The sequence below is a fragment of the Gopherus flavomarginatus genome, chromosome 5 (genome assembly GCF_025201925.1).
Source record: "Gopherus flavomarginatus isolate rGopFla2 chromosome 5, rGopFla2.mat.asm, whole genome shotgun sequence".
Lineage (NCBI taxonomy): Eukaryota > Metazoa > Chordata > Testudines > Testudinidae > Gopherus > Gopherus flavomarginatus.
In genome coordinates, this window is record NC_066621.1 from 6,291,849 (window position 1) to 6,317,933 (window position 26,085).

General features: G+C 51.9%; 1 protein-coding gene and 1 long non-coding RNA gene across 3 annotated transcripts in view; one reads left to right on the forward strand and one right to left on the reverse strand.

The window, feature by feature from the left end:
• Positions 1 to 9,302, reverse strand: part of RAB15 (RAB15, member RAS oncogene family) — a 35,573-nt gene extending 26,271 nt beyond the window's left edge. The window contains exon 1 of one of the 2 annotated variants that reach the window (XM_050956920.1): positions 9,103 to 9,241. In XM_050956920.1, coding sequence (XP_050812877.1) covers positions 9,103 to 9,226 — 124 coding nt within the window. In that variant the 5' untranslated portion in view covers positions 9,227 to 9,241. Of the gene's footprint in view, positions 1 to 9,102 lie in introns of both variants that reach the window. The other variant, XM_050956921.1, reaches the window with a different exon arrangement.
• Positions 9,303 to 19,787: 10,485 nt separating this feature from the next.
• On the forward strand, positions 19,788 to 25,841 carry LOC127052931 (uncharacterized). Its single transcript, XR_007774904.1, has 2 exons — positions 19,788 to 21,179; positions 22,740 to 25,841. It is a non-coding gene; the product is annotated as an uncharacterized LOC127052931 (long non-coding RNA).
• Positions 25,842 to 26,085: the final 244 nt, after the last annotated feature.

Genomic DNA, 26,085 nt, shown 5'->3' on the forward strand with positions numbered 1-26,085 from the left:
CTATCTAGGGACTCAGGCAGCGCTCTGGGGGGCGGTTATTCCAGAGCAACAGTCCCAGGAGAGAGACTTCAGCCAGCTGGTGCCAGGGGCTGCTCCATGCTTCTGTAGCACTGCCCAGCCACACACCAGTGAGCGCTTGGCAGGAATCCCAGAGCCCTCTGCAAGGCAGCGGGGATTAATGCCCTCACAGCCTATTTTACAGCTGGGTCTGATCTCTTGTATTGCGATGCTGCTCAGGAGCCGGCCCTTGGCGTGCCAGGTGCTGTACAGCTGCAGAACAATGGGGCTGCCCCGCAGAGCTGGCAAGCTAAGCCAGAGCGAGGTGGAGCGAGCGCCCAGGCAGGTTGCAGGCACAGGCAGCCTTTCCCTAGTCTGACCAGTGGACTCTTCTTCTTTTGGCAGCCTCCATGCCAGTTTAGCTCTCTGCCCCTGCCTGCTGCGGGCCCAGAGATCACAGGGTCCTTTCGGTCCTGTGCACAGCCTCTCATCCTCCCCGGCGATCTTGCGCGGAGACGGAACACCCTGCACAGGTGCAGCCGCCCGTGCTCCACCCAGGGGAGGGCCAAGGCTGGGTGATCCAAGGGGCAGTGTCACAGCCCTGTTGGAACGAGGGGTGCAAGCTGCTTTTGGGGGGCGCTAAGCGACACTGGGCTGACAAAAGTCACTGTGGGAAACGGCAGCTACCCATGTGCCAGTCACACAGGTTCCTTTATGTACCAGCACTGCCCAGAATACACCCCGCCCGGGCACACAGCTGAGACGCTCAGCAAGGAGCCTGTGACCCCATTATGAAGCAGGCGCCCAGCGAGAGGAGGGTTACGGTCACAGACAGACCCCGCCCTCCCCCCAGACACGGTGACTGCAGGGATCCTTTGAACCGCAGCGGCCTGCAGGCCACATCAAGCTGCGGACAAACCGCCTAGGAAGGGTATGTGAGGGGGCTGCTCCCGCTGGGCACCCTGGCCCCATGGCAACTGTTGAAAGGAGCTTTGCGACCCCAAGGCTGAGCCAGCAGTGCAGCAACTGTGCCGGCAATGGGGGCACGTCTGTGTGCAGAGAGCACCTCCCTCACATGGGGCCACAAGAGCCTGCCCCACAAACCCACATACCCCCCCAACCCCCTCTCCCCTAAACCCATCCTCTCCTTCATTGCTCAAGGCCCCCATCCCCTCCCACAAGTCACCTAAGCCTTCCCCCCTATATCTGCTCCTCCAAGGTGCCCATCCCTCTCTGTCCCTGTAATGCCTCCCCAATACCCCTTCTCCTAGATCCTATTCACACCTCTACCTCCTGCCCCCCCAATCTCTCTTGGTCCCAGGCACCCTCCCCTACATACATATCAACCCCCTGCACTCCCTCCCTTCCCACCATCCCCAAATGTCCCCACTTACACCCCCATCCTCCAGTCCCTCCCACCCCCATACGCACCCCGATCCCCCTGCTCTCCCCACCACCCCATATACCAGTCTCCCCCACACTCCTCCACTTGCGGTTTTCCATAAAGCCCCATCATGTGAATTCAGATGACTCAGCCAGACTCTTCCTTCCTGAGGAACGCAGTCCCCAGACAGGGGAGAGGTCTGGCCCTTTAGAGCTGGGGTGTCCTGGCACAGAAAAAAACTCCTTCAAACAAATCGGTGTCCAAAAGCCCAGGGGTGTTAAGCTAGTGTCACGGTTGGAGGCCTGCCCCCCAATTCTGAAGGCCTGGGGTGGGGGGGGGGCCTTCCGTGTAATACATCAGCGACATGAGCCACACAGAGCTCAATGCATCTCTCTCACGGGCTGAGTCAAACCCTGCTGGTCACTTCACCGCACTCCCACTCCTTCTGGGGAATGCAGATAGTCAAGATTTTCCTCGGAGCCATCCCCTCTGGGGGAGGCCACCACAGGGGGTACACCCCATGGAGGGGGACACACACTCACAGCTATTCAGAGCAGCCGAACAATGGTGAACAGAATCCTGGGATCTGTACCTAGCACTGTGAGGGGAGCACGTTTAGTGGGTATAGGCAGGATAACCAGCGCATCTATATGTGGCTCCTTCTATCTGAGTGGCAATGTGATGGAGGGGATACCACTTGGGCCTACCGTAATATGGAATTGGATCCCTACCAATCTGGATCTCTCGCAGCCTATCTAAGATAAAATCAGCCACTAGTGCTCCCTGAAGTCAGTGATCAATCCCAGAGATATAGCAATGGGAGCAAGCCGAGACCCACAAGAGTCCACAATAACTGGGTTTATTAGACTATATTCTCTTCAAAAATAGCCAGTTAAACCTACATGGAGACTTGTGCACTCTCTAGACAAACTGTCGGACGAGCTGTGTTTGGACTAGAGCAGGGGTAGGCAACCTATGGCACAGGTGCCGAAGGCGGCATGCGAGCTGATTTTCAGTGGCACTCACACTGCCCGGGTCCTGGCCCTGGCCCCTGGTCCGGGGGGCTTTGCATTTTAATTTAATTTTAAATGAAGCTTCTTAAACATTTTTAAAACCTTATTTACTTTACATACAACAATAGTTTAGTTCTATATTATAGACGTAGAAAGAGACCTTCTAAAAACATTACTATGTATGACTGGCACGCGAAACCTTAAATCAGAGTGAACAAATGAAGACTTGGCACAGCACTGCTGAAAGGCTGCCGACCCCTGGACTAGAGGGACCTAAGGGAACATTAGACCAATGTCAACAGCAAACAAAGCAATTTAAGTGACCTGTAATTCAGAAATGGGAGGCATGAATGCTTAAAAAGCTGACCATAAAACTCCAGACGCTCACATTTTTCCTCTGTCTTCAGAATAAATCTGGCAAGTCAAACTTACAGGGGGCGGAGAGGCAGCATGGCCCAATGAATTGAGTCAGGACACCTGGGTTCCATTCCCAGTCCTGCCACCGACCTGCTGAGTGACCATAGCACCCTCTGTATTGTCCAGTCAGATTGCAAGCTCTTTGGGGCAGGGACTGTGATGTTTTATATATTTGTGCAGCACCCAGCACAATGGGGCCTGACCTGCCTGAGGCCACTAGGCAGTACTGCAGTATAAGTGATCGATACACACCAAAAGCGCCGGAAGGCTTCCACCAGCACGCAAGGGTTAGGTGATCCCAGAATTAAAGGTGCCGGTGCAACTGCAAAGAGACCCCTGCTGGGCCTGTGAATGGTGCAGCTCAGGACAGACAGAATCTTTGGAGCATTTAGCTGCCAGACTCACGGCTGTATTGTGCCCCACAAAAAGAGTTTTTTCAAGAGCTTATAACTTGGTCAAAAATAGACCAATTTGCACTAGGATGGTAAAAGGCGCCATATCAGGGCAAGCCCCCTGCCGAATCACAAGTCCCTGCTCCAAAGCAAGGAGGCGCTAGAGCTTCTCAATGAAACGATTTCTTTAAAACGTGGGCAAAACAATATGTTTTTCCCAGCCTCATTCTCAGAAATGGCTGAATGATTTTTGCTGAAACTTTCCAAATGGATTCAGCCTGAGGAAGACACCCAACATGGGAAGTTTCAGCACAAACAGTTAAAGGTTGGCAAAGTTATAGGCAATTGAAAAAAGGGTCTTATAATGGAAAGTGTCAGGCAACCTTAACTGTGGGTGGAGCAGGTCGATGCTTATTGTTAACACTCACTGCCTGATTTACAGAGCTCCTAAAATAGTTTGTGAAGCTTTCAAAATCTCTTCTTGAGCCATCCATACTCAGTCCCGCAGCCACCTCCCTTTGCTCTGGGAGGCAGAAAGTTGACACTCAGCCTGGTGGATCTGGATTAAGATATCTGTGCCCCCGAACAGAGTGATAGCTTATCAATGCCAGCAAACGTTCAGCCTCAGCTGTGGAGTGAGAAATTAGAGGAGTGTGGAAAACAAGCCATGTGACAGCAGCAGCCAGAAGCATGGGAGGAGAGAAGGGTGGTTCTATTCTTTATTAGGGGTATTGCAGTAGCACCTGGAGCATCTAAACCCAGATCAGGTTCCCATCATGCCGGGCACTGCACAGAGTGCAGAAACAGTCCCTACCCCAAAAGAGCTTGCAGTCTAAACAGACACCAGGTGGGAAGGGAAACTGAGGCACAGAGACGGGAAGATCTTTGCCCCAGGTCATCCAACAGAGCCATGGCAAAGCTGGAAATAGATAGTCAGGAGTTCTGTTCCTGGTTCTAGCTGCCCTGTTCTTTAATCCAGCTGGTGGGAGAACTTCTACAGCCGACGAGTGAGAATGTGTGAGTGGGGGGGATATTGCTGCAGAGGTGCCCCATCCATCCCCTTGCTTCACAGATGCTGGGGTGGGGGTCGGGGGGAGAACAGAATTCTCTGCTCCTAACATGCTCCTAACACTTGCAGCTCTGAATTAAGACAATGACTATAATTCAACCTCATGCTTCAGGGCTTCTGTAAGTCATCTGCAGAGGTCAGGAAGCAATTTCTCCTCTGCCTTCTTCCCCTCCTCCCCAATGCACAATTGGCCAGATGTATTCTGGGGTTCACTCCAACAGCTTCCTCTGGAGCATCAATAATTGACCACAGCCAGAGACAGCACACTGAATACAGTGGGCTGGTGCTCTGACATGAACCAGAGAATCCTTTTTCTTAGCTGGCTGGTTCTTGCTCACATGCTCTGGGTTATGCTGATCACCAGATCTGGGGTTGGGCAGGAATGTTCCCCCTTTGGGAGGGTGACCAGACAGCAAATGTGAAAAATCGAGGTGGGGGGGTGGGTAATAGGAGCCTATATAAGAAAAAGACCCAAAAGTCAGGACTGTCCCTATAAAATCGGGACAACTGATCACCCTAGCGGGGGAATCTCCTTCCTCTGCAGCATTGGGCACAGGTTGTCTGCTGCAATGAGCTGGGTGTGGCCCCACAATCCATTCCCTGCCATTGCAGGAGCCTTGGGCGATGGTGGCCCCTCGGTCCCTCCTGGTCTCTGCCTGGAGCTCACAACAGGTTAGCCTCCAGAGGACTGAAATGCCTTAGTCTAACAAGTCATGGGGCTCAAGACTGGGGTGAAATGTAATAGCTTGTGCTACATGGGAGGTCAGTCTAGGTGATTAACTCCCTTCTCGCCTTACACTCTGGAACTAGCCAGAAGGCCATACTGCAGGGGGGCAGGCCGTTCCACCTGGGAAAGAGAAACTGCTGAAGGGAAGAAAGTAATTGGCACAACCCAATGCAGCTTTGCATTTCTAAGCGTTCAGCCCGTCAGTTTGCTGGAACTCTGAACATTTCCAGCTGCCCTGCCTTGAGTGGGCACAGAGAGGGGGGCTTGATTAGCCAGAGGCATCTGACCTCCGGTACGCGGACAGTGCACTGCTCTTGGGCACAGCACATTAGTTTCTCTTTGCTTCTCTGAAAGCTCTTTCAGGAGCAGAGCACCCACTGCGGAGTAACCAAGGGCTGCGGACGGAGTGAGCGGAATTTTGTAGAGCTGAGTTTCTAGCCATCTTCAATTAGTCCGGTCAACTGATCACAGCTCCTGCCTATTTCTCTCTTAGCCTATATTCATGGATTGGGGAGCCAGCTCCTAGGAAGGGAAAGCTTCCTTTGCACCTTTTGTCAGGGAAGGCTCACAGCCCTGGGTACAGGAGAGCATGCTGGGGTTTCACCCACCAATACCCTGGACGATGGTATTGAATGCAAGGTTGCAAGTGACACTATCGAAGGAAAAGAGCAGTTAGTAAATAATACCACCTAGTTCTTTTACAGCACACAGGCCAGGATTATTATCCCCATTGTATGGATGAGGAAACTGAGGCACGGAGCAGGGAAGCAACTTGCCCATGGTCATCCAGCAGGCCAGCGGCAAGTTAGAAATAGAACCCTGGTCTCCTGAGTCCCAGTCCAGGGCTCTGTCCACTAGGTGGCACTGCCCAGAGATGCAGTGCTGGAGGAGCTCCTTGAGCCAGAATGCAAGTAAGAACGAGCGGTCAGATCAGACCAATCAGAGCTGGCAGAATCTGAGCCCTTCCCCTCTGCAGGAGGCCAACTTACTAAGCCAGAAGCTTGCAGTGCACATCAGAGGAGTTACCCTGGCTTGTGGGAAGGGGTTGCCCCAGGCCAAGAGCAGCTTCCTCATCCCTTCAGAGGCTCAGGAAAGGATGCAGCCGAAAGCAGGTTCAGGGACACGTGCCGGGGAACAGAGCGGTTTTTTACAGCCACCGCTGGGCACCTCCTGTCCATTCCTGACCAGGCCCGGAAAAACCTGTCCCTTCACTGCAGGAGGGCAAGGAGAGCTGCAGCCCAGGGAGGGATCCTAACCACACGCGGCAGCCTACTGCAAGGCCTCAGCACCTGCTGTCTGCACTCACTGGAAGAGGCCAGCATGCTCCCTGGCTCCTTCCAGCAGTTCGTTGCCCTGGAGCATGAGGGTTGCTGTTCTCTGTACAAAATGATCCCATCCAACGTAGCCCTGGATGTTTTTACTAGGCACACCCCGGCCAGCCCTTTGGGGTCCTGCTCTGCTGTTGGCCTCAGTGGCGACAGGTACCACAGGGCAATCGAAGCCCCATTCACTGAGCCGTCACGGGGGAGCCCAGTTTTCTCTCTAGCTCAGTTGTTCTCCTCCGGGCCATTCCAAGCTGTCCCAATCTCTTTATACCGGAGCCTCTCCAAGGCCCTGAGCCTTTTCCTGGGGGAGGGAAGGTGTTGGGAGGGGGAGCAGCAGCCATGCCCTGGGAGCCCCAAAGATTCAGTTGCTAAAGAGCTTTTTCCATGGCCCAGCTGATTGACTGGAGCAGAGCATTCAGTTGCTGCCACATCTGTTGCCCTCGGGGCAGGATTCACACTCAACCGAAGGAAGGTGAAGGATCCCCCAGCACAGAACAGGGCAGCGCAGAACAGGGACCTACCAGTTAACTGCTGAGTTAAGAGCCCACTGATGGGAGGACGAGAAGCTAAAGGCAGAAAACTGCCCCTCCGTGGCATGTCCCTGGGAGCAAACTCCCTGGCAAAAGATGGCAGCCTGAATGGTGCATTTATAGAATAATGGACTTTAAATAGCACCTTCCACCCAATCAGTACATCCAACGGCCACCGATGCAGCCAGGTCTCAGGTGTGGAGCACAGAGACTGCTCCACAACCGCACAGCTGCACTACACCCTGCTTTGGAAGGGCAGAAACCCAGTTTGGAATCCGGTCCCAGCACTCAGACTGACAACCCCAGCACCACACATCAGAGGGCCTCTCCTGAGCATGGTGCGGCTAGGACCTGTTTTTCTCTTCTCCAGAGCCCCTCACGCTGGAGGGGAAGGCAGGCAGGTTCCAGAGCGAGTAGCTATAGCGGCACATCCAGAATCTCTAGCAGTTCCCCTTAGGAGTCACCGGACCACACAGGATTCCTCCCCCCAGGCCCCGATATTAGGCCAAGGGCCTGCGAGATTTTTGCTCTCCCCTTCCCGCTGTGCCCAGGAGGGACCCAGGGCGCTGACAGCCTCCCACTGGAGTTGGTGCATTCTGGCTGATGTGAGGGGCCCCTCTGTGGGTAGCGAGCACCCAGAAAACCTTGCTGAGGTTCCCCCGGTGCACCCAGGGGCCGGTGGTTCCTCACAGCAGCAGCCCCCCAGAGCTGGGAGAGCTTCTATGGAAGGGATCAGGGGTCCCAACCCAGCATCACTGATTTCCTCCTCCACCCCATGGCTCTCAGCCTGGCCCCATGGATTCCCTCCTCCGCGGTTCCCAGCCTGGCCCCACCCATTTCTCACCCCCCGCCCCCCGCTTCTCTCAGCCCGGCCACACCGATCCCCCCGCCCCCGCCGGCACTCGGGGCAGCGCGGTGATGAACAAAGAGCCGATTCGCTCAGCCAGAGCCGCCTCCGCGGGTCCCTCGGCCCAGCGCCCTCGCAGGGACCCAACGCGCTGCCGGCGACGCTGCACAACGGGCAGGATCCCAATGCGCCCGCTCCCCGGCACCAGTGCGCCCCTCCTCCCCAGACCCGGTCCATGCCCAGTCCCCCAGCACCAGTGCACCCCCCCCGACCCGGTCTCCTACCCCCATGCTCAGCCCCCCCAGCACCAGTGCACCCCCCCAGACCTGGTCCATCATTCCCATGGCCAGCCCGGCACCAGTGCACCCCGCAGATCTGGTCTCCTACCTCCATGCCCAGCCCCCCCCAGCACCAGTGCGACCCTCATGACCCCCAGCACCAGTGCACCCCCCCAGACCTGGTCCATCATTCCCATGGCCAGCCCGGCACCAGTGCACCCCGCAGATCTGGTCTCCTACCTCCATGCCCAGCCCCCCCAGCACCAGTGCGCCCCCTCATGACCCCCAGCACCAGTGCACCCCTCCTCCCCAGACCCGGTCCATGCCCAGTCCCCCAGCACCAGTGCACCCCCCCCGACCCGGTCTCCTACCCCCATGCTCAGCACCAGTGCACCCCCCCCCCCCAGACCTGGTCCATCATTCCCATGGCCAGCCCGGCACCAGTGCACCCCGCAGATCTGGTCTCCTACCTCCATGCCCAGCCCCCCCAGCACCAGTGCACCCCCCCCCAGACCTGGTCCATCATTCTCATGGCCAGCCCGGCACCAGTGCATCCTGCAGATCTGGTCTCCTACCTCTATGCCCAACCCCCCCAGCACCAGTGCACCCCCCCCCCAGACCTGGTCCATCATTCTCATGGCCAGCCCGGCACCAGTGCACCCCGCAGATCTGGTCTCCTACCTCCATGCCCAGCCCCCCCCAGCACCAGTGCACCCCCCCAGACCTAGTCCATCACCCCCATGCCCAGCCCCCCCCGACACCAGTGCACCCCCTAGACCTGGTCCATAACCCTCATGCCCAGCCCCCCCGGCACCAGTGCACCCCCAGACCTGGTCCATCATCCCCATGCCCAGCACCCCCGGCACCAGTGCACCCTCCAGACCCGGTCCATCACCCCCATGCCCAGCTCCCCCCCGCACCAGTGCATCCTCCAGACCCGGTCCATCACCCCCATGCCCAGCTCCCCGCCCCCCACAAGTGCATCCTCCAGACCCGGTCCATCACCCCCATGCCCAGCTCCCCCCCGCACCAGTGCATCCTCCAGACCCGGTCCATCACCCCCATGCCCTGCCCCCCGCGATGGGGAAGATGCGCCAGGAGCGCGGCGCGGCGCGGCCCGTACCGATGGTGGAGATGTGCGAGGGGTGGAACTCGTTGTCGGTGAAGCGGCAGAGCAGGCAGGTCTTGCCCACGCCCGAGTCCCCGAGCAGCAGCAGCCGGAACAGCACGTCGTACTGCTTGGCCATGGCGGGGAGCCGGGGCGGGCTGCGGGCTGCGGGCTCAGCCCCGCGCCGCGCCTGCTGCTGCCATCGCCGCCAGCCCGCCGCGTCCGGCCGGGCTGCAGCCCCAGCGCCCGCCGGCGGGGGGAGAGCCGGGACCGCGCCGCCGCAGAGCCACCCGGCCCCTTCCCCGCCCGGGCTGCGGGTGGGGCCGGGGGCAGGAGCGGGTACGGGGGACTGACTCGCAAACACCTGCCTGAGCCCATCTCTGGGGTGGGGGAAACTGTCCCCCCACCATGTGAATCAGGCAGCCACCCTGCCTGAGTCTGCAGAGAGCCTGAGCCCATCGCTGGGGTGGGGGAAACTGCCCCCCCCACCGTGTGAATCAGGCAGCCACCCTGCCTGAGTCTGCAGAGAGCCTGAGCCCATCGCTGGGTGGGGGGAGCTGCCCAAGATGTTACCAACCCAGCCACCCTGCCTGAGTCTGCAGAGAGCCTGAGCCCACTGCTGGGTGGGAGGAGCTTCCGCCCCCCCTTGTGACCCAGGCTCACCCTGCCTGAGTCTGCAGAGAGCCTGAGCCCATTGCTGGGGTGGGGGAAACTGCCCCCCCCACCGTGTGAATCAGGCAGCCACCCTGCCTGAGTCTGCAGAGAGCCTGAGCCCATCGCTGGGTGGGGGGAGCTGCCCAAGGTGTTACCAACCCAGCCACCTTGCCTGAGTCTGCAGAGAGCCTGAGCCCATCGCTGGGGGGGGGAAACTGCCTCCCCCGTGTGACCCAGGCAACCACTGTGCCTGAGTCTGCAGAGAGCCTGAGCCCATCGCTGGATAGGGGAAACTGCCTCCCCCGTGTGACCCAAGCAACCACTCTGCCTAAGTCTGCTGAGAGCCTGAGCCCATTGCTGGGGGGGGGAGCTGCCCAAGGTGTTACCAACGCAGCCACACTGTCTGAGTCTGCAGAGAGCCTGAGCCCATTGCTGGGTGGGGTGATAGAGGAGCTCATCTGGGTGTGAGTGACAAGCAGCCACCCTGCCTGAGTCTGCCGAGAGCCTGAGCCCATCAATGGTGTGGGGGCAGCTGCCCTCGGTGTGATGGACCCAGCCACACTGTCTGAGTCTGCAGAGAGCCCATCCCAGAGCCCATTGCTGGGAGGAGGGGGAGGTGCCCCTATTAGCTCTGGAACCCACTGCCACCACCTAAGGAGAGGACGCGTGATGCAGTCCGGCTGCCGTCAGCCCAGCATGACTGTGCTGGGGTCAGCTGGAGCCCCCACACAGAGCCCTGTGCTCAGGTGGGCAGAGCCTAGGGTGACAAGACAGCAAATGTGAAAAATCGGGATGGGGGGGTGGTGGGGTGGTAATAGGAGCCTATATAGGAAAAAGATCCAAAAATCCAGACTGTCCCTATAAAATCCAGACATCTGGTCACCTTAGTGGGCCAAGCCCTCCCCCTCCAGGACAAACCCTCTCCTACAGGTAGCCAGGGAAGCAGTGACCCAGGGAGATGGGCAGACCCCACCAGATGGCTTTTGTGAGGGTGGTCCCTGCCATTACCACCCCAAGAAGAGGTGGGATGGGGTGGGGCCACAGTGTGAGGGCGGAGCCGTGTTTGAGTATGCCTGCAACCCTGGACTGCGGTAATCCTGCCCTGCCAGCAGCTCCATCTTCCAGCCCCAGAGCACCTCTGTTGGCCAAGTCACACCATGGGCACGGTCCTGCAGCTGCAGATCTAATCTCTGCACAGAGGAGGGGTGCTGTGCTGAGGCAAGTCCCTAGGACATTGCTGTATGTCTCTGGTGCCTGGCTTTGTGGGAGCTGCAAAGCAAGGTGCACCTCTGGTGGGTATAGGACCTTGCTGGCCTGAAGGAGAAAGCTTGGTGGCATCAGCTTTCAAATACCTCCGTGCCCTGGAGAATCAGGTGTGAAGGCAGAGAGCAGGGACTCAGCCCTTTGGATTGCCATAGGGTCTGAGCACAGAGCAGCTAAGCTGTGTGAGCGCAGTGTATGAGCAGCGCTGGGATTCGTGGAGGAAATGAGGCTATAAAACAACATTTACTAGCCATGGGGGTCTCTGGTGAGACCAGATTAACCCAAAGAGTCCAAGCATAGAGGGAGGAGCCAACTATGGGAAATACGGACCTTTGGGGTTACCTCAGGCAAGTGCCTTCCCCTCTCATCCCTTGTTTGTTTAGACTGTGAGCTGTTCAGGATAGGTCCTGTGTCTTGCCGTGTGTCTGTGCAGCACCTGGCACAACAGGGCCCTGATCTCAGCTAGGGCAGGGCCTGTCTCTCGCTGTGTGTCTGTGCAGCGCCTGGCACGATGGGGCCCTGATCTCAGCTGGGGCAGGGCCTGTCTCTCACTTTGTGTCTGGCAGTGCCTGGCACGATGGGGCCCTGATATCAGCTGTGGCAGAGCCAGTCTCTCGCTGTGTCTCTGCAGCGCCCAACACAACGGGGCCCTGATCTCAGCTGGGGCAGGGACTCTCTTCTGTGTGTCTGTGCAGCACCCTGCAGAACAGGGGTCTCTCAGTGCTACACAACACACCTATATCCTAGTTTCATTTCTCTGCCTTCCAAAGCCAGAGGAATAGGACTGGCCATTCAGAGTAATTCCCTTCAGCTCAGATTGCTGCAATTCCTATTGCTCAAACTACAGCTAATAATCATCCCATCATTCGCTGCTCTCCCCTGTCTCGCCATCATTCAAGCCTAGCAGAGCCCCCTCAGCGAGCCAATACTTCTAGTGGTGTGGTGAATTTCCCATCGCCAAGACACCCACTCTGCCAGGGGCTCTGAGTTCTACAGGCAGTGAAATTCCACCCCGCAGTTCTCCCTTGGAGAACCAGCACACCATGCACTGCTATAACAATGCAGCTGGTATAGGGCAGTAGCAAGCTATAGGAATAGTGTCATAAAAAAACCCTTCACTGAAAGAATATTCAGGTTGCAAAGTGGAGCCCTTGAAAATTAGGAAATGCCCGCGCAGCTGTAACTCTGCCCCTGTGTTCATGTGCATTATGCTACAGTCTTTAATGGCATGATCACGTGCTACTGTTTCCACAGGACCCTGCCTCCTTCTGTGCATGGGCAACTGCCTTTTAGCCTCCCGATTCAGTGTGTGGCCCCTGCATTATTTACTGCCCCATCCGAACACAGAACTGTGCATTTCCACCTTGGCGTTCCTGTGGTGCTCTCAGCCTTGTGTCTGAGAGCTTCTCAAACATTAATGAATTACCTGGTTGAAGACATTATCCTTACGCACACAGGAAACTGAGGCACACAGAGATTAAGGCCACCACTGCCAAGTGCCCACTAAGTGTGGGTGCCCAATCAGGGCCTGATCTTCCATATTACTTAGCGTTATACGGCAGTTTATGTGTTCAAAATACAGGTCCCCAGTGACTGCGGTTCTAGCTGTGAAGCGCTCAGTGTCACAGATTTACAGGGTGTTCTGTGTCCTTGCCTTTGTACGGGTTCCTACGGCAGTGCCCCCGTTACTGTGCTATTCCCAGTGCAATATTTGCACCTGCCACTAGAGGGGGATGGAGACACAGACTTTACCAGTAGCTTTGATAGCTTTTTGTTGACAGCAGAGCCATACAGAGACTCAGGGATCCAATCCAGGGTCTGGAGGGAAGTGTCTAGTGGTTACAGTCTTCTGCCCCACTTCTCTCCCTGCCCCGTTCTGTTCCAATCTCCATTCTCCAGCTCCTGGCTACTGCCTCCCCACCCCCACTCCTAGCCTCTCCCCTCTACAACTCCTTCCCCTCTTATATCCTCTCCCCCACTCCTCGCTTCAGCCCCCTCTGCTCCTGCCTTTGTCCCCCCTCCCCTATGGTCTGCAATTCTCCCCTGTCGCCCACAGGAGCAGCAATTGTAGGGACAGTTCTGCAGCCCTTGGCTGGAGCATGGACTCTGCAGAGATTTTAGCTGCTCAACTCTAACAAGTCTCTACTGAGCATGTGCAAACTGAGATTTTTTTAAAAGGTTAATAATTGTGCCAGATTTAGGTGGATTTTTGCCGGAATAGCAAGGCCATCAGGGCCACCCCTCTGCCAAATTTCAAGCTTCTGCTGTAAAACATGGACGTGCTAGAGCTTCTCAATGAAAGAGTTACAAGAATGTTTTAACATGGGTAAAACAGGGGTGTCATTTGCTTTGGTGCATGGGGGGGCAGTTGCCCCTTCCCCAAGACATTGGTTCCCTCTTTGACTCTTCATAGGTCTACATGCCCCACTTTCTGATCCCCGTGCTCCCAACTTTGCAGACTATAATATTGTGACGGGTTGAGTCACAGAGACCCCCTTGGGACTGCCATCTGATGTGCTGAGACTACCTCTGAGCCCATTTTCCCTGCCAGCTTGGGACTTCAGTACCCTGTCTTGTTGAGCCAGACACACTAGCCTGCTACAAACACAGACCCAGGTCTGGACCACATCTCCCACAAGCTGCAGACTTAACTGAAAACAGCTTAAGAAGTGCTCCTGTCTCTCGCACCCAGATACCCAGTTCCCAAAGGGACCTAGCCCCCCACAAAATCCGTTTAACTCTATATAAAGCTTATACAGGGTAAACTCATAAATTGTTTGCCCTCTACAACACTGACAGAAAGATATGCACAGCTGTTTGCTCCCCCAGGTATTAATTACTTGCTCTGGGTCATTAATAAGCAAGAAGTGATTTTATTAAGTATATAAAGTAGGATTTAAGTGGTTCCAAGTAATAACAGACAGAAAAAGTAAATTACCAAGCAAAATAAAACAAAATGCACAGATCTAAGCCTAATACAGTAGGAAACTAAATGCAGGTAAATGTCACCCTCAGAGATGTTCCAATAAGCTTCTTTCACAGACTAGACTCCTTCCTAGTCTGGGTCCAGCAATCACTCACACCCCCGTAGTTACTGTCCTTTGTTCCAGTTTCTTTCAGGCATCTCTTTGGGGTGGAGAGTCTATCTTTTGAGTTAGCTGAAGACCAAATGGAAGGGTTCCCAGGGCCTAATAGAGTATTTTTCTTGTGAGTGGAAACCCCTTTGTTCTCCTGTGTAAAATCCCCTTGTCGCAGACTCACAGATCGTGCCCACTCTTGGCCCCGTGCGGTCCGTGGGGGGAACCCCCTTCAGTGTGACAGCCATTCTCGGGGGTCCACTCTCTCTCAGGGGTTAAGCCCCTCAGCCTCCTGGAGCCGCACCTCTCTGAGCTTTAGCATGCCTGTCTCTCTCCATGGGCCCCCTCAGGGAGTCCATTCGCTCTGGACTCCCGGGGCCTCCACTCTCAAAGGGAATAATGCAACCCTGTTCTCTAGCCCGGAGTGACACTCAGCCAGCGTAAAACAGGAGGGTTTACTGAGCGTTTGAACACAGCACAGGAAACTCTCAGGGCCCTCAGACCTGGCCTCCCTCAGCACAGCACGTCTAAGTCTCCCCTGCATCCAGGTGGGCTCTGCCTGCTCCCCCTCTCCAGCCCAGAGCCTCCCTGCTTCCCAGCTGGGCATCTGATATCTCCTCCCCCAAACCCCACCTCTGTCCATTGTCTTCTCTCCAGGTAAACAGGGTCGCCTGGGCCTCCTCTCCTCTCTTCTGTCCTCTCTCCCTCTCTGGTTGGAACCGGCTGGTTAGGTCACCGGGGTCCTCTCTTCGCAGCCCATTGTCCTCCCACTGGCCAGAACCGTCTGCAATTCCTGAGCTGGGCCTCTGTGTCACCAGGTTGCCAGTTGCTGGGGTGTCCATTCTCCAGGCCATTGCCTGGGGTCCCAAGTTCCCTTGCTGGTCCTTTGGAACAACAAACTCCCTCTCCCCTCACCTCGTTAAACCAGTAACACCTAGGGAAATGGAGTCCCACCCCCTCTGCACGCAACCCACTGGAAAACCAAGGAAAACACAAAGACAATCCCCCACTTCATCATACCCCTCAACAAGATGGAGTTTGCAGTCACCTGTCTATGAATGACTCAGCTTTTTGCAGGCCGATACCATTGTTTACATGTTAGTTTGAACATCCCCAGGAAAGCTCAGATGTGGGTTGGCGTCTCCCAAAGTCCATTGTCAGTTAAGTGTCTCTTGACTGGGCACTTACTGAGACTAGTCCTTCCTCAGGAAGCTGACCAAATGCTTCACTGAGGCTACTTAGAATCAGACAAGTTTAGTACACAGCCAATATTCATAGCTTTGAATACAAAAATGATAACACATACAGACAGCATTATCATAACCACCAAACTACAACCTTCCCCTTGACACCCCACTTGGCCTCCTCTGTACAAGACCCAGTGCAACCATAGGACCCTGGTTGCAATAATGATCTGTACAGTCACAGTTTATGTCAATAACATCACAAATATAATCACATATTATGTTCTCTGTAGTGGCACAACTTTGCCTGCCCCAGAATTTTTCTGAAATGATGACCTGAGGGCAAAAGAATGTATTTCCCCCTCATATTATTCTCTGAAGCAGCTGGAGCATTTTATCTGAAACGAAAAAGGTCAGCTTGTACACTGAATGATGCAGAGGGCCTGAGGGCAAAAAGAAACCTGTGATCACATAATTATAGCCCAGAGGTCCCTAGGGGGGCACAGAGGAATGTTTGGGGGGGCATGGCTAGGACCTGGGCCAGCCCCCATGGGTGCCGGAGAGGGAGAGCCAGCCCCAAGCCCGCCCCGAGCTGTGGCCCCAGACCCCTTATCCCTGTCTACATCCACCCCTCTCCCGTAGTCGCAGCCTTAGCTCAGGGGGCAGCATGGACAGGAGTAAGGGGGGTGCAAGGTAAAAAGTTTGGGGACCATTGTTATAGACTGTCTCATAACGCAAACAGCTGAAGTCAGGTTACAAAAGCAACCCTTATTATTCTGACATTTGCTAACTTTTGAGCGCTGGACTTTGCAACTGGAACATTCTTTTCATGAACTTAATTGTACAGAATTGCCTAGGTTGATTTCAAAACATTCTGTGATGGGTGATCCATAAACCTCCATCCTTTGCATTAGCAAGGTTTCAGCATGGGCCTCTACCACCTGAACTAAAGGATCATCTACAGTAGGTGACAGCAGATGTAGGTTGTTATCTGCAGAGCAGCCACAAGAGGAAAATGCGTAACACGTTGAAATGGTGAATAGCCTTATTTTCCAGACAACGTAGTCAAACGCTTAGATTTGGCATCTTCTTTCTGACAGCATGGCTGAGGCTTGGGCTGGCTCACATCAGAGAGCAGACTTCTATTCCAGCCCTGCGAAATGTCTCAGTGGGATAGCTAGCCTGGCTCAGCTACAAGGGTTGTGAAGGACACAGAGCTTGGAGAGCAATCAGGAGACATGAGGCATAAACTCATAGTCTGCTGGCTCCCAACCTAGTGTACTTTCCCCTCAGCCAGGAAGGTCCCTGGTGGGGAAGCAGGAAGCATTTGGCCCAGCTATGTGTGGCACACTGAGGGGAACCACTGGGACAGTGCACGTAGTGCTGATGGGATGCTGGAGGATTTTAGTAGCAAGCTCTATTGAGTGAAGCTCAGACAGGAAATGGTGCTTTTCAACAGCTGGCAAATCAGAGCAGCTTGCTCTGGTGCCCTCGAAAGGCACCTGTAACCTCGCTGACCCTAAGACTATCCAACCCCTGCTAACGTTCCAGATCCCCGCTGCACCACGCCATATCGGCATTCGAGCTCTTCACCAAAACGCTCTGAAGATTGTAACAGAAACCATTCGGCCACTCAGCTGTAAGGAGCTCTGCACCTGCCCCTTTAATAATAACCCTTTGAATGGAGAGAGCATCTCGCAGCCCAGGACCACAGCTTGCTTTACCAAGGTGCGTTACCCCAGTTCTCAAAGGGGGGACTGGAGCACAGACAGGTGTCCACTTGGAGCTACGTGTCCCGGGTCACACGTGGGTGTCAAACTCTGGAAAGGACCCAGGATTCTGGGCTCCCAGCCACATACGCTGCAGTAACCTCGTGGTGAATTGCTGTGTCAGACAGCTGCTGCAGGGCACTGCTATTAACCAGGGTAGGAGAAAGATGGGCATTTTGGCTCATCCAACTCTAGGCTGCCAGGGCCTGTCTCTATTCTGCAGGTCTGCAGAGCCAGGCACAAGGAGCCCCAATGCAGATCGGGTGCTGCTGTATTACATGGAATAAATAGCCACTCAGATTCATGGCAGCATAGGCCCTGCTAGCCTGGATCAGACCCCAGTCCAGGATCCCATCCCTGACAGTGGCCCGAACCAGGTGCTTTAGACAAAGGGGTAGGACCCCAACCATAGCAGCTGCGGGATAATCTGCTCCTCCCACAGGTCTCATCCTGGTCTCTCACAGCACTGGGCTCACGTCCTGAAGCCAGAGGGCTCGTATCCCTGCCAGAATGTGTGCCAGCATCAGCTATTCCAATGCTGGATATTCTCATTCTGCATAGAAACGTCCAGTTCCCATTTGAACTTGGCTCAGCTCTTGGCCCTTGCACCTTGTGGCAGGGAGTTCCACAAGCCGATCACCCACTGGGTGAGAAGGGATTTCCTTGTAGCGATTTTCAGTTTGCCGCCTTTTTCTTCCATCGATCACCCCCTTGTCCTTGCGCTGGGAGACACCAATCATTTTGTTCCCTTCCCTGCTGAAGGCAGCTCTGATCGACTGCAATGAGGCAGCAGGAGGCACCGTCGCCCTCGGAGCAGAGTCCTCGCTGCATGTTAGCTCAGGCCTGCCACTGCCTATCGAGCAGCACTGAGCAGGCTCCCCGTTCCTGCAGGATGTGAGGGCACGGCTATGGAGATCTGCCATGGCAACCGATATGAAGCAGAGAGAGCACACACAGAAATGCGGTGTGATCGCCCAGCACCGGGGCTGTGCATGAGGAAAAGGGGATCCCATTGACAAGGAGCCCCCCGCCCCCCCAACACACACTCCATGCAGGCGTTAGCACCTTTTACCTGTCAGACTACGTTGCCTTTGTCAACTGCATACAGATATATTTGGCCAATGTTCACTTGCAAAACGACACCTTTCTGTGCACAGACTGCAGGAGTCTCCCTTGGGGCTTGGCTGTAGGAGGAAATTGACTGGTGACCCAGGCCTTGGCTAGGCTCTGCCTACTGGGAAGAGAGGCAGAGGCAAAGCAACACACCGGACAGACCCTTACATTTTAAACAATAGACGAGAAATAATGGAAAGTGACATCAAGTGCTTGCTTAGGAAAATACTGTTAGGCCTGAATAAAGATATAGCAGACAAAACCAGGTATGCCAACCTGACCAAAGTCAGGCTAACAGAGGTTTGTGGGTAATCCCTGAGTGGAAAACACTGAGAAGCAGCAGCATGTCTCACAAGCGCTGGGAAAAAGTGAGATAAGAGAGAAGCTGCATTCCTGGCATAGTACCAGATGTGCTGTGTTCGGGCAGCTCCTTCGAAGAACTGATAAGAGTCCTCGTTTCCCAGCCTCCTTGTTTTCGCTCCCTGGTTTTGTTCTTTGTTTGTTTTGAACTCCCCTACATTTCTAACTTTAGGCACGCATGTATACTAAAGGTGTCTAATTTCTAGTTGTTAGAAGAAGGGGGTGGGTTGCTCCAGTGAATAATTTATGACGCGACGGAACTGTCTATATAGGCTTATACTAAAATGTAAAGAGCAGGCTGGTTCTCTCTGGAGACGAGCTGCTCTCTATTGATGCGTGCACTTGTCAATAAAGAGCTTTTGATCGGACCTTGCTGGTGTTGCCTGTCTCTCTCGCGGTCAGACAACGAACTTTGCCGTCTGGGGTAGAGTCCCTGACATCTTTGGCGACTCCGCCGGGACCCGTCTGACTCTCCGGCGGGGGATCGGACCCTGAGGCAACGCAGCGCGCATCCTCCAGTTTAGAGGAGCCTTGCCTGGTGATCTGATCTCTGCGTTGGCGATAAGGCGTGTTCTGTGAACCAGCTGAAGCTTGTAGAAATCCAGCAATGTCCACCTACCCGTTGAGTAGGGTCCAGGTTGTCGGGGTTAGAGTCCCTGACTACTTAGGTCTGGGTTAGAGTCCCAGTCCAGGTCTGGGTTAGAGTCCCAGTCCAGGTTTGCGCAGGATCCAAGTTGTCTGGGTTTGAGTCCCAGTCCAGGTATTCAAGTCCCTGGAGAGGTAAGTGAGAGCTCGACGTGGGGAGGTGGGGGTTAGAGTCCCTTTACCTCGACGCAGGGAAGAGGGGTTAGAGTCCCTTCATTAAAATGGGACAAGTTGGCAATAAGTGCCCGGGGGACGCCCCGTTGTCTCTGATACTTAGAGATTGGAAAGAGATTTCTGAGACAGCTGGTCTAGTTAAATTTAAGATGAGAAATCTGTGTTGGATCCAATGGCCATCATTTACCTTTCATTTGCCCCTGACTAGAGACTGGCCGGAGGGTGAAACCTTTTCCACAGATAGGATGAACTCCTTAAGGGATGTTTTGGTTGATCTTAGGCCGGAACAAATGGATTACTTGTTTGTATGGTATAATTATAAACCCATGGAGGGACGGGTAGCTTTTGAAGCTGTTTGTATGGATAGCTCTTGTAAAAAAATCACCCACCATATGCACCATAGCCGCACCGGGAGGAGGACAATTTTGTTCCTGTTCTTCCCCGTCTGATAGAGTGCAAGGATTCAAAAGCAGGTTAGGGACAGTTCAGGGACAGAGGACAATCAAGGGGGAGCTCAGAGTGATGGTCCCTCATCTTCAGAGGAATCAGGCAGCCTCACCCCCTCTGTGCAGCCTCCAGCCAGCCTTTTGCAAACTTGGTCAGGGACTGCTTTTCAAACACCCCCAATATTACAGCAGCTCTTGTCCTTGCCCTTGTGGACCCCCACTAGGTTACTTAACTCCATGAGGGAGAATGTTTCTGAGACACCTCTGATATTACAATCCTCATTGAGAATTTATCTGGTTCTACTGGTTGCTGGGGAACATGAGATGGTTTTACCCATACCCTGTTTGCAACTTCAGATTTGTTTAACTGGCAGTGCACTATGCCTCACTTATGAGACAATCCTGAGGCAGTGGAAAAAATGTTCTGCACAATCTTTTTCACTCATGTGCCCACTTGGGCAAATGTAAATCAGTTATTAGATACTCTCATGACAGAAGATGAAAGACAAAAAGTAAAAGAAAAATCTGCAGCTCATTTGAATGCACCTTGGCTAATTACTGACCCTAACTGGAATCCCAATAATCCAGCTCAAAAGACAAAGTTGGATGGATTTTTAAAAGCTGTTTTGAATGGTATTAGAGATGCAGGGGAGGCTACTCCAAATTGGAGCAAGGTGACTGCTTGTGTTCAGCATCCAGATAAGCACCTCTCTGACTTTTGTGCTCGACTGATTTGTGAAGTTAAAAAGCATGGGAATTTAAATCCTGAAACTGATCATGGAAAGGAGATGGTTAAAATGGTTTTCATGTCACAATGTGCAAAGGATATTGCAAAGAGATTTAGAGAGCATCCAGATGGTACGCAAGGGAAAAGTTTGTCTAAAGTAGTTAGCATTGCTACTAGAATGTTTAATGGGAAAGAGAAAAAGAAAGAAAAAGACATAAGGAACGGGTTAATTTAAAAATCATCTTGGCCCCGGGATGGAAGGAGGGGATTGCTCTGCGTTCAGGGTCAGGAATCGGCGCGGACTGTGCTTGGTGCAGGGAGGGGCTGCTTTCAGCCCCAGCTGGCTGTGAAGGAAAAAATATAGACAGAGGCGAAGCAAAGGAAATACAAGTTACAGAACTGAAATTACATTTGCAAAGCTTAACTGTCCAGTAAGATCCAACAGAGTGCCTTTGTGACCCTGGAGTCGGTGTGGCTTGGTGACACCAAAGAAGCCACAGGCAGCCGACCTGGACTGGAACCTCTGAAAGAGATGCCGCAGGAGATTCCAGGGTGTAAAAGAACAGCCCTCCCAAGAGCAGAAGCATGTTGGAAATTCTGGACAAGCTGTATACAGGATAATCTCCCTTCCACCTCTCCCCCTCCTCTGAACATTATACACAGAAGTGGCCAGTCTGAACGTACGTGTGAGTATGAAAGGAGCTTCGGGCTTGGGGCATTAATATTTTCCTGAGTGATGTGGGAGCGTTCCCAACACTCTCCGTTGTTGTTTTATTATTTTATAAATGAAGCTTTAAAATTCAGTTATATGGTGTGTTTTCTTTATCTTCCCCCAACGATCCTGTAGTGTCAGCCTGATCATCTGACATGAGGGATAGATTGGTAACAGAAATTTGTCACAGTTTGGTGAGCAATTAAGAAGCGGGGAGCCCTGCAGAATTTACACCATCTATTTGTTTTACCCTTGTTATTTTGTGTTTGCTTTGCTTGGTACTGTTGGTGTTATACGCTGAGAACTGCATGAGTAAAAGTAAGTCCTAATAGGATAAGGAAACACTATTTGGTTCTGGTTCTGTTCTATTTAACCAGTTACTGTTGTTGTTTTTTTTCTCTGTTCATTTGGGTGTTAGGAGTGTGGGCGGAACTGAACCTCTCGTTCGTAATTCCTCGGAGTGGAAGCCATGTGTGCGAGAGAGTTCTGAGGTGGAATTAAGATCCTTCTGTCCCGTCTCCTGTAGCAGTCAGTGTATAGAAGTAGGAAAGTCTGGCTTAAATTGTAATTCCCTCTGCGCTCTGTGTAATTCTCTTTTCTGTTTAAGTGTCAAACAGATGAATGAGTCTCTGGGTAAACCCTCTAAGAATAGTCCTTCAAATTATATGTTAAGTAAATGGCCTTTGCCCAATGGGCCATGTGTCTTCATCCAGGTGGCAAGCCTCATGAAGGAGGACTCGGGTAGTCTTGTAAGTAAGAATGTCTAAGGCAAGAGACCAGGAGGGGTGGGGGCTAGTTGAGAAGCCCACCCTCCTAGCTAAACTGGTAGTGGAACAAGTTGGTGCCTATGGAAGGGACGGTTCAGTGAGAAAAGCAGGATCGGGCCCAGGTGGGCAGGCAACAGACAGAGAGATTGGAAAACAGGTTGGAAAACTTTAAGGGTGTAGTGGAAGGAAGGAGTAAGTAAGTGTAAGCATGGGGATTTCAAATACCCAGGACTTACTTGGAATGGTGATTTGAGTTGATAAAAGTGGCTGTTGGGAGACAAGCAAGTGATTTAAGGGAAAGTGAGAAGTTAACTCTGTAGTTGCTGGAGGAAACAGCAGTTGAACTTTGTAAAAATGCTAAAAAGGAAAGTTCTTGGTGTCTTTGAAATGTTCGTAAATAAACTGAGGCAAAGAAATTGTTAATTGCAATCATTTAGAATTTAGTTAAATTAGCTGAAGAATGTATATAGTGCTATGTAATTGAAATTTTATTAGGCTGTAAGGGCACTATAAGTAGTGATGTTTTCTTTCAGTGTTTGAAAGCAACAGTTAAAAGTAAAAAGCAAGCCATAAAGCATCTGTATTAATGCAAATTATCTAACTGATAAGGTAGGAGCCACTGAAACCTGGGCTGCCTATGAAACACATAAAATATGGGATAATTCCTCTGTTTTTCCTGAAATCAACAAGGGTATTTGTCTATTTTAAGCAATGATTGTCTGCCCAGAAGGGGTAGACCTCTGGTTTTTTTTGTCTTTCAGATAATCAGAGAAAACTGATGCCAGCTAAACAGCATTCAACGTACCATGCATTTACTAGCACAATAGAAATTATGTTTTGTGTTCTATGTTCTGTCTTGTGGTGTTTGTCTTGTGGCTGGAATTTTTGTGTTTAATATTTTTATAAAATAGTCTAGTTTAAAATCAAATATAAAGGTTAAATTAAAATGCACGTACTTGTTTTGTTCAACTTGGAATACAAAGTGTTTAGATAAATCAGGAAAATGTGATATATTAAAGTCTAATGCATTTCCTTAAGTAAGGAAAAGAAACTTTATTGGTCAAATTGTTAATTGCAAAAATTGTTGCTAAAATTTGCATACTAACAGTCTTTGAAAGCAAAGACATGAAAAGTTAACCCACTCCCCATATTGTACATGGGATCTTTCTGGCTACCTCAGATTTCTAGCCAGAGGGCTGGGGATGGTGGAAGGCTATTGGACTAGAGGTTGTATTGAGTGAACTCCTCAAAGTGGGTGTGCTTGTCCTGGCTTGTTGCTCGAAAGCTCTGTAATAAGGTTATTTTAGTAAAAGGTTATGTGTGGCATATATTGAATAATAAGACTAATGTACTGTATAATGACAATGTGTAGGTGTTCATTGTTGGGAAAAAGGTGTATAAGTAAAAAGTGAAAGTTTCCTTTGCAGGTTAAAAGAAGCCAGGAAGGAAAGAAGGACAAAGAACAGAATGAATTAACTGAAAAAAATAAAATAAAATAAAATAGCAAGCTCAGGCTATAGATAAGACACTGACTCCATTCAAGGACACTGCTCACAGTTAAGACTTGGTTAACAACCAGGAAAAGGAGAGCTTGAATTTGCCCATGCAGCTATGAGATCTGAAAAACACTGCCAGGCACTAATGAAATGTGTTAAGTTTCTTTTCTCACAGGTAAGGAATCGCTACCCAAAGACCCTAGCAGCCCTGCCACTCCTTACAACCAGGAGACAGGATTGATATAAAGGTCCACCAACGAAAGACTGCCTTGGCTCCATGCTGGAAAGGCTCTTAAGTCCTGATGACTACCAACACCGCTGTGAAGTGCCAAAGACTGACTGCTTGGACCCAAGATTCTCAGTGCAAAAAGACCCCTCCACATTGGGAGAATTCTCCTACTGATGATTAGCCTATTTCACCTTCTAGCTCCACTGTGCCTTCTGGACAGCAGGGAAAAAGTACAAGGTGAAGTGCTAGCAACCTCTCCCTTATCCACTGACAGATCTACTGTGCCTTTGAATTTTTCTAGAAAAAGCAAAACCATTACAGGGTGATGTGCTAGTAACCTCTCCCCTATATGATGCTGCACCAAGACTGTTTTGGGAAAGAAGAAGGAACACTCACTCCACTGAAATTGCTAAAGTCCAGGAATTCCTGACTAGAAAGGGCATTAAGAACTGACCCCGGTGAAGAAACAAAGAATTGTACACTGGCAGAAAAAATTTGTGGGACCCATGCTTGGGAATGTGGTATTGATTGGATTTTGGGGTTTATTCTACAGGCTGTGCCCTGTGTTCTGGATAAATTCTTCAGCATGTATTGCTCTCTCTAATTGGATTTTAAATAACAAGTACCCGAAGAGTTTGTTCTGCCACTGGAAATTTTACCTGTACTGAAACCATTCCAATGACTAATAATGTAACCCCCTCCTATGCTATTAATGTCAATGCCTTTTAAAAGTACCTAAAAATAGTTAAATAACAAATGTAATATAGTACTACACCAAAGAAAGATGGTATTAAATATCACTGAGGCTGGGAAGGCATTGCAGTGGGATCTAGTATGTTTGGAGATTCAGAATTTCCTGAATGACCAGCTGATGGCCATTCGGAGTGATCTTGAGTACCAGACTTGGCCCACTTCCCTTACAGACACATCAGGAGTACCATCTGATCTGTGGTCATGGAGATATACTAAAGACTTTCTGGGTGGAAGTGTAAACATTTACAGTGCTCCTTCCAAGCATTTGGACCGGGGGGTGTGGGCTTCCACATACCGAATCCTGACGGGTCCATGGGGAGGATGCACATGAAACTGGATTATTCACCGAAACATCTGGGAAATTAGACCACTTGGTATACCTAACTGATTTATGCTCAGTGCCCCAATCCCTTAGTTGTCAGACAAACAGGATTCCACTTTTTTGTCCGTGCACTCATTCCTGGATTGTGGGTGGCTAAGCTCAAGAGAGCAGTTGTAAATATTTCTGCAAAGCTTGAAAAAAACAGCTAATGCATTAATAGACGCTTTCCAAAAGTTGCAACGAAAGACTGATGAAGTAGCAGAAGTAACTTTGCAAAATAGACGTGTGCTAAATGCCATGAATACTGAATTAGGGAGGGGCTTGTTATCGCATTGGGGAAAAATGTTGCTTTGCTGTTAATCACTCTGGCTTAATTGACAAAGATTTACAAGCTATTAAGAATGTTGCTGTTGTTTTCCATGCTATATCTCTTGATCACACTTTAAGTTTTAAGGACCTCCACTCAGACCTTGGGTCATGGTTTACTAGCCTCCCCCGTACAATTGTTAAATGGATATGTGTCCCAAGAGTCCCATTATGGTCCTCTAGGGACAAAGGGGGGATTGTTAGGCCTGAATAAAGATATAGCAGACAAAACCAGGTATGCCAACCTGACCAAAGTCAGGCTAACAGAGGTTTGTGGGTAATCCCTGAGTGGAAAACACTGAGAAGCAGCAGCATGTCTCACAAGCGCTGGGAAAAAGTGAGATAAGAGAGAAGCTGCATTCCTGGCATAGTACCAGATGTGCTGTGTTCGGGCAGCTCCTTCGAAGAACTGATAAGAGTCCTCGTTTCCCAGCCTCCTTGTTTTCGCTCCCTGGTTTTGTTCTTTGTTTGTTTTGAACTCCCCTACATTTCTAACTTTAGGCACGCATGTATACTAAAGGTGTCTAATTTCTAGTTGTTAGAAGAAGGGGGTGGGTTGCTCCAGTGAATAATTTATGACGCGACGGAACTGTCTATATAGGCTTATACTAAAATGTAAAGAGCAGGCTGGTTCTCTCTGGAGACGAGCTGCTCTCTATTGATGCGTGCACTTGTCAATAAAGAGCTTTTGATCGGACCTTGCTGGTGTTGCCTGTCTCTCTCGCGGTCAGACAACGAACTTTGCCGTCTGGGGTAGAGTCCCTGACAATACTAAACTGAAAAATACCATCCTAGTAAAAGGAGCTTTTCCGCCCCCTGCTGCATCACTCCAAAAAGGACTCAAACTGCCATCCTCTGGCTGCGAAGCCCAGTTTCACCCCTGCTGGCCCGTTTCGCCTCCCTCTGGCTTGCCACGCTGCTTTGCTTCACTGGCGCGATGA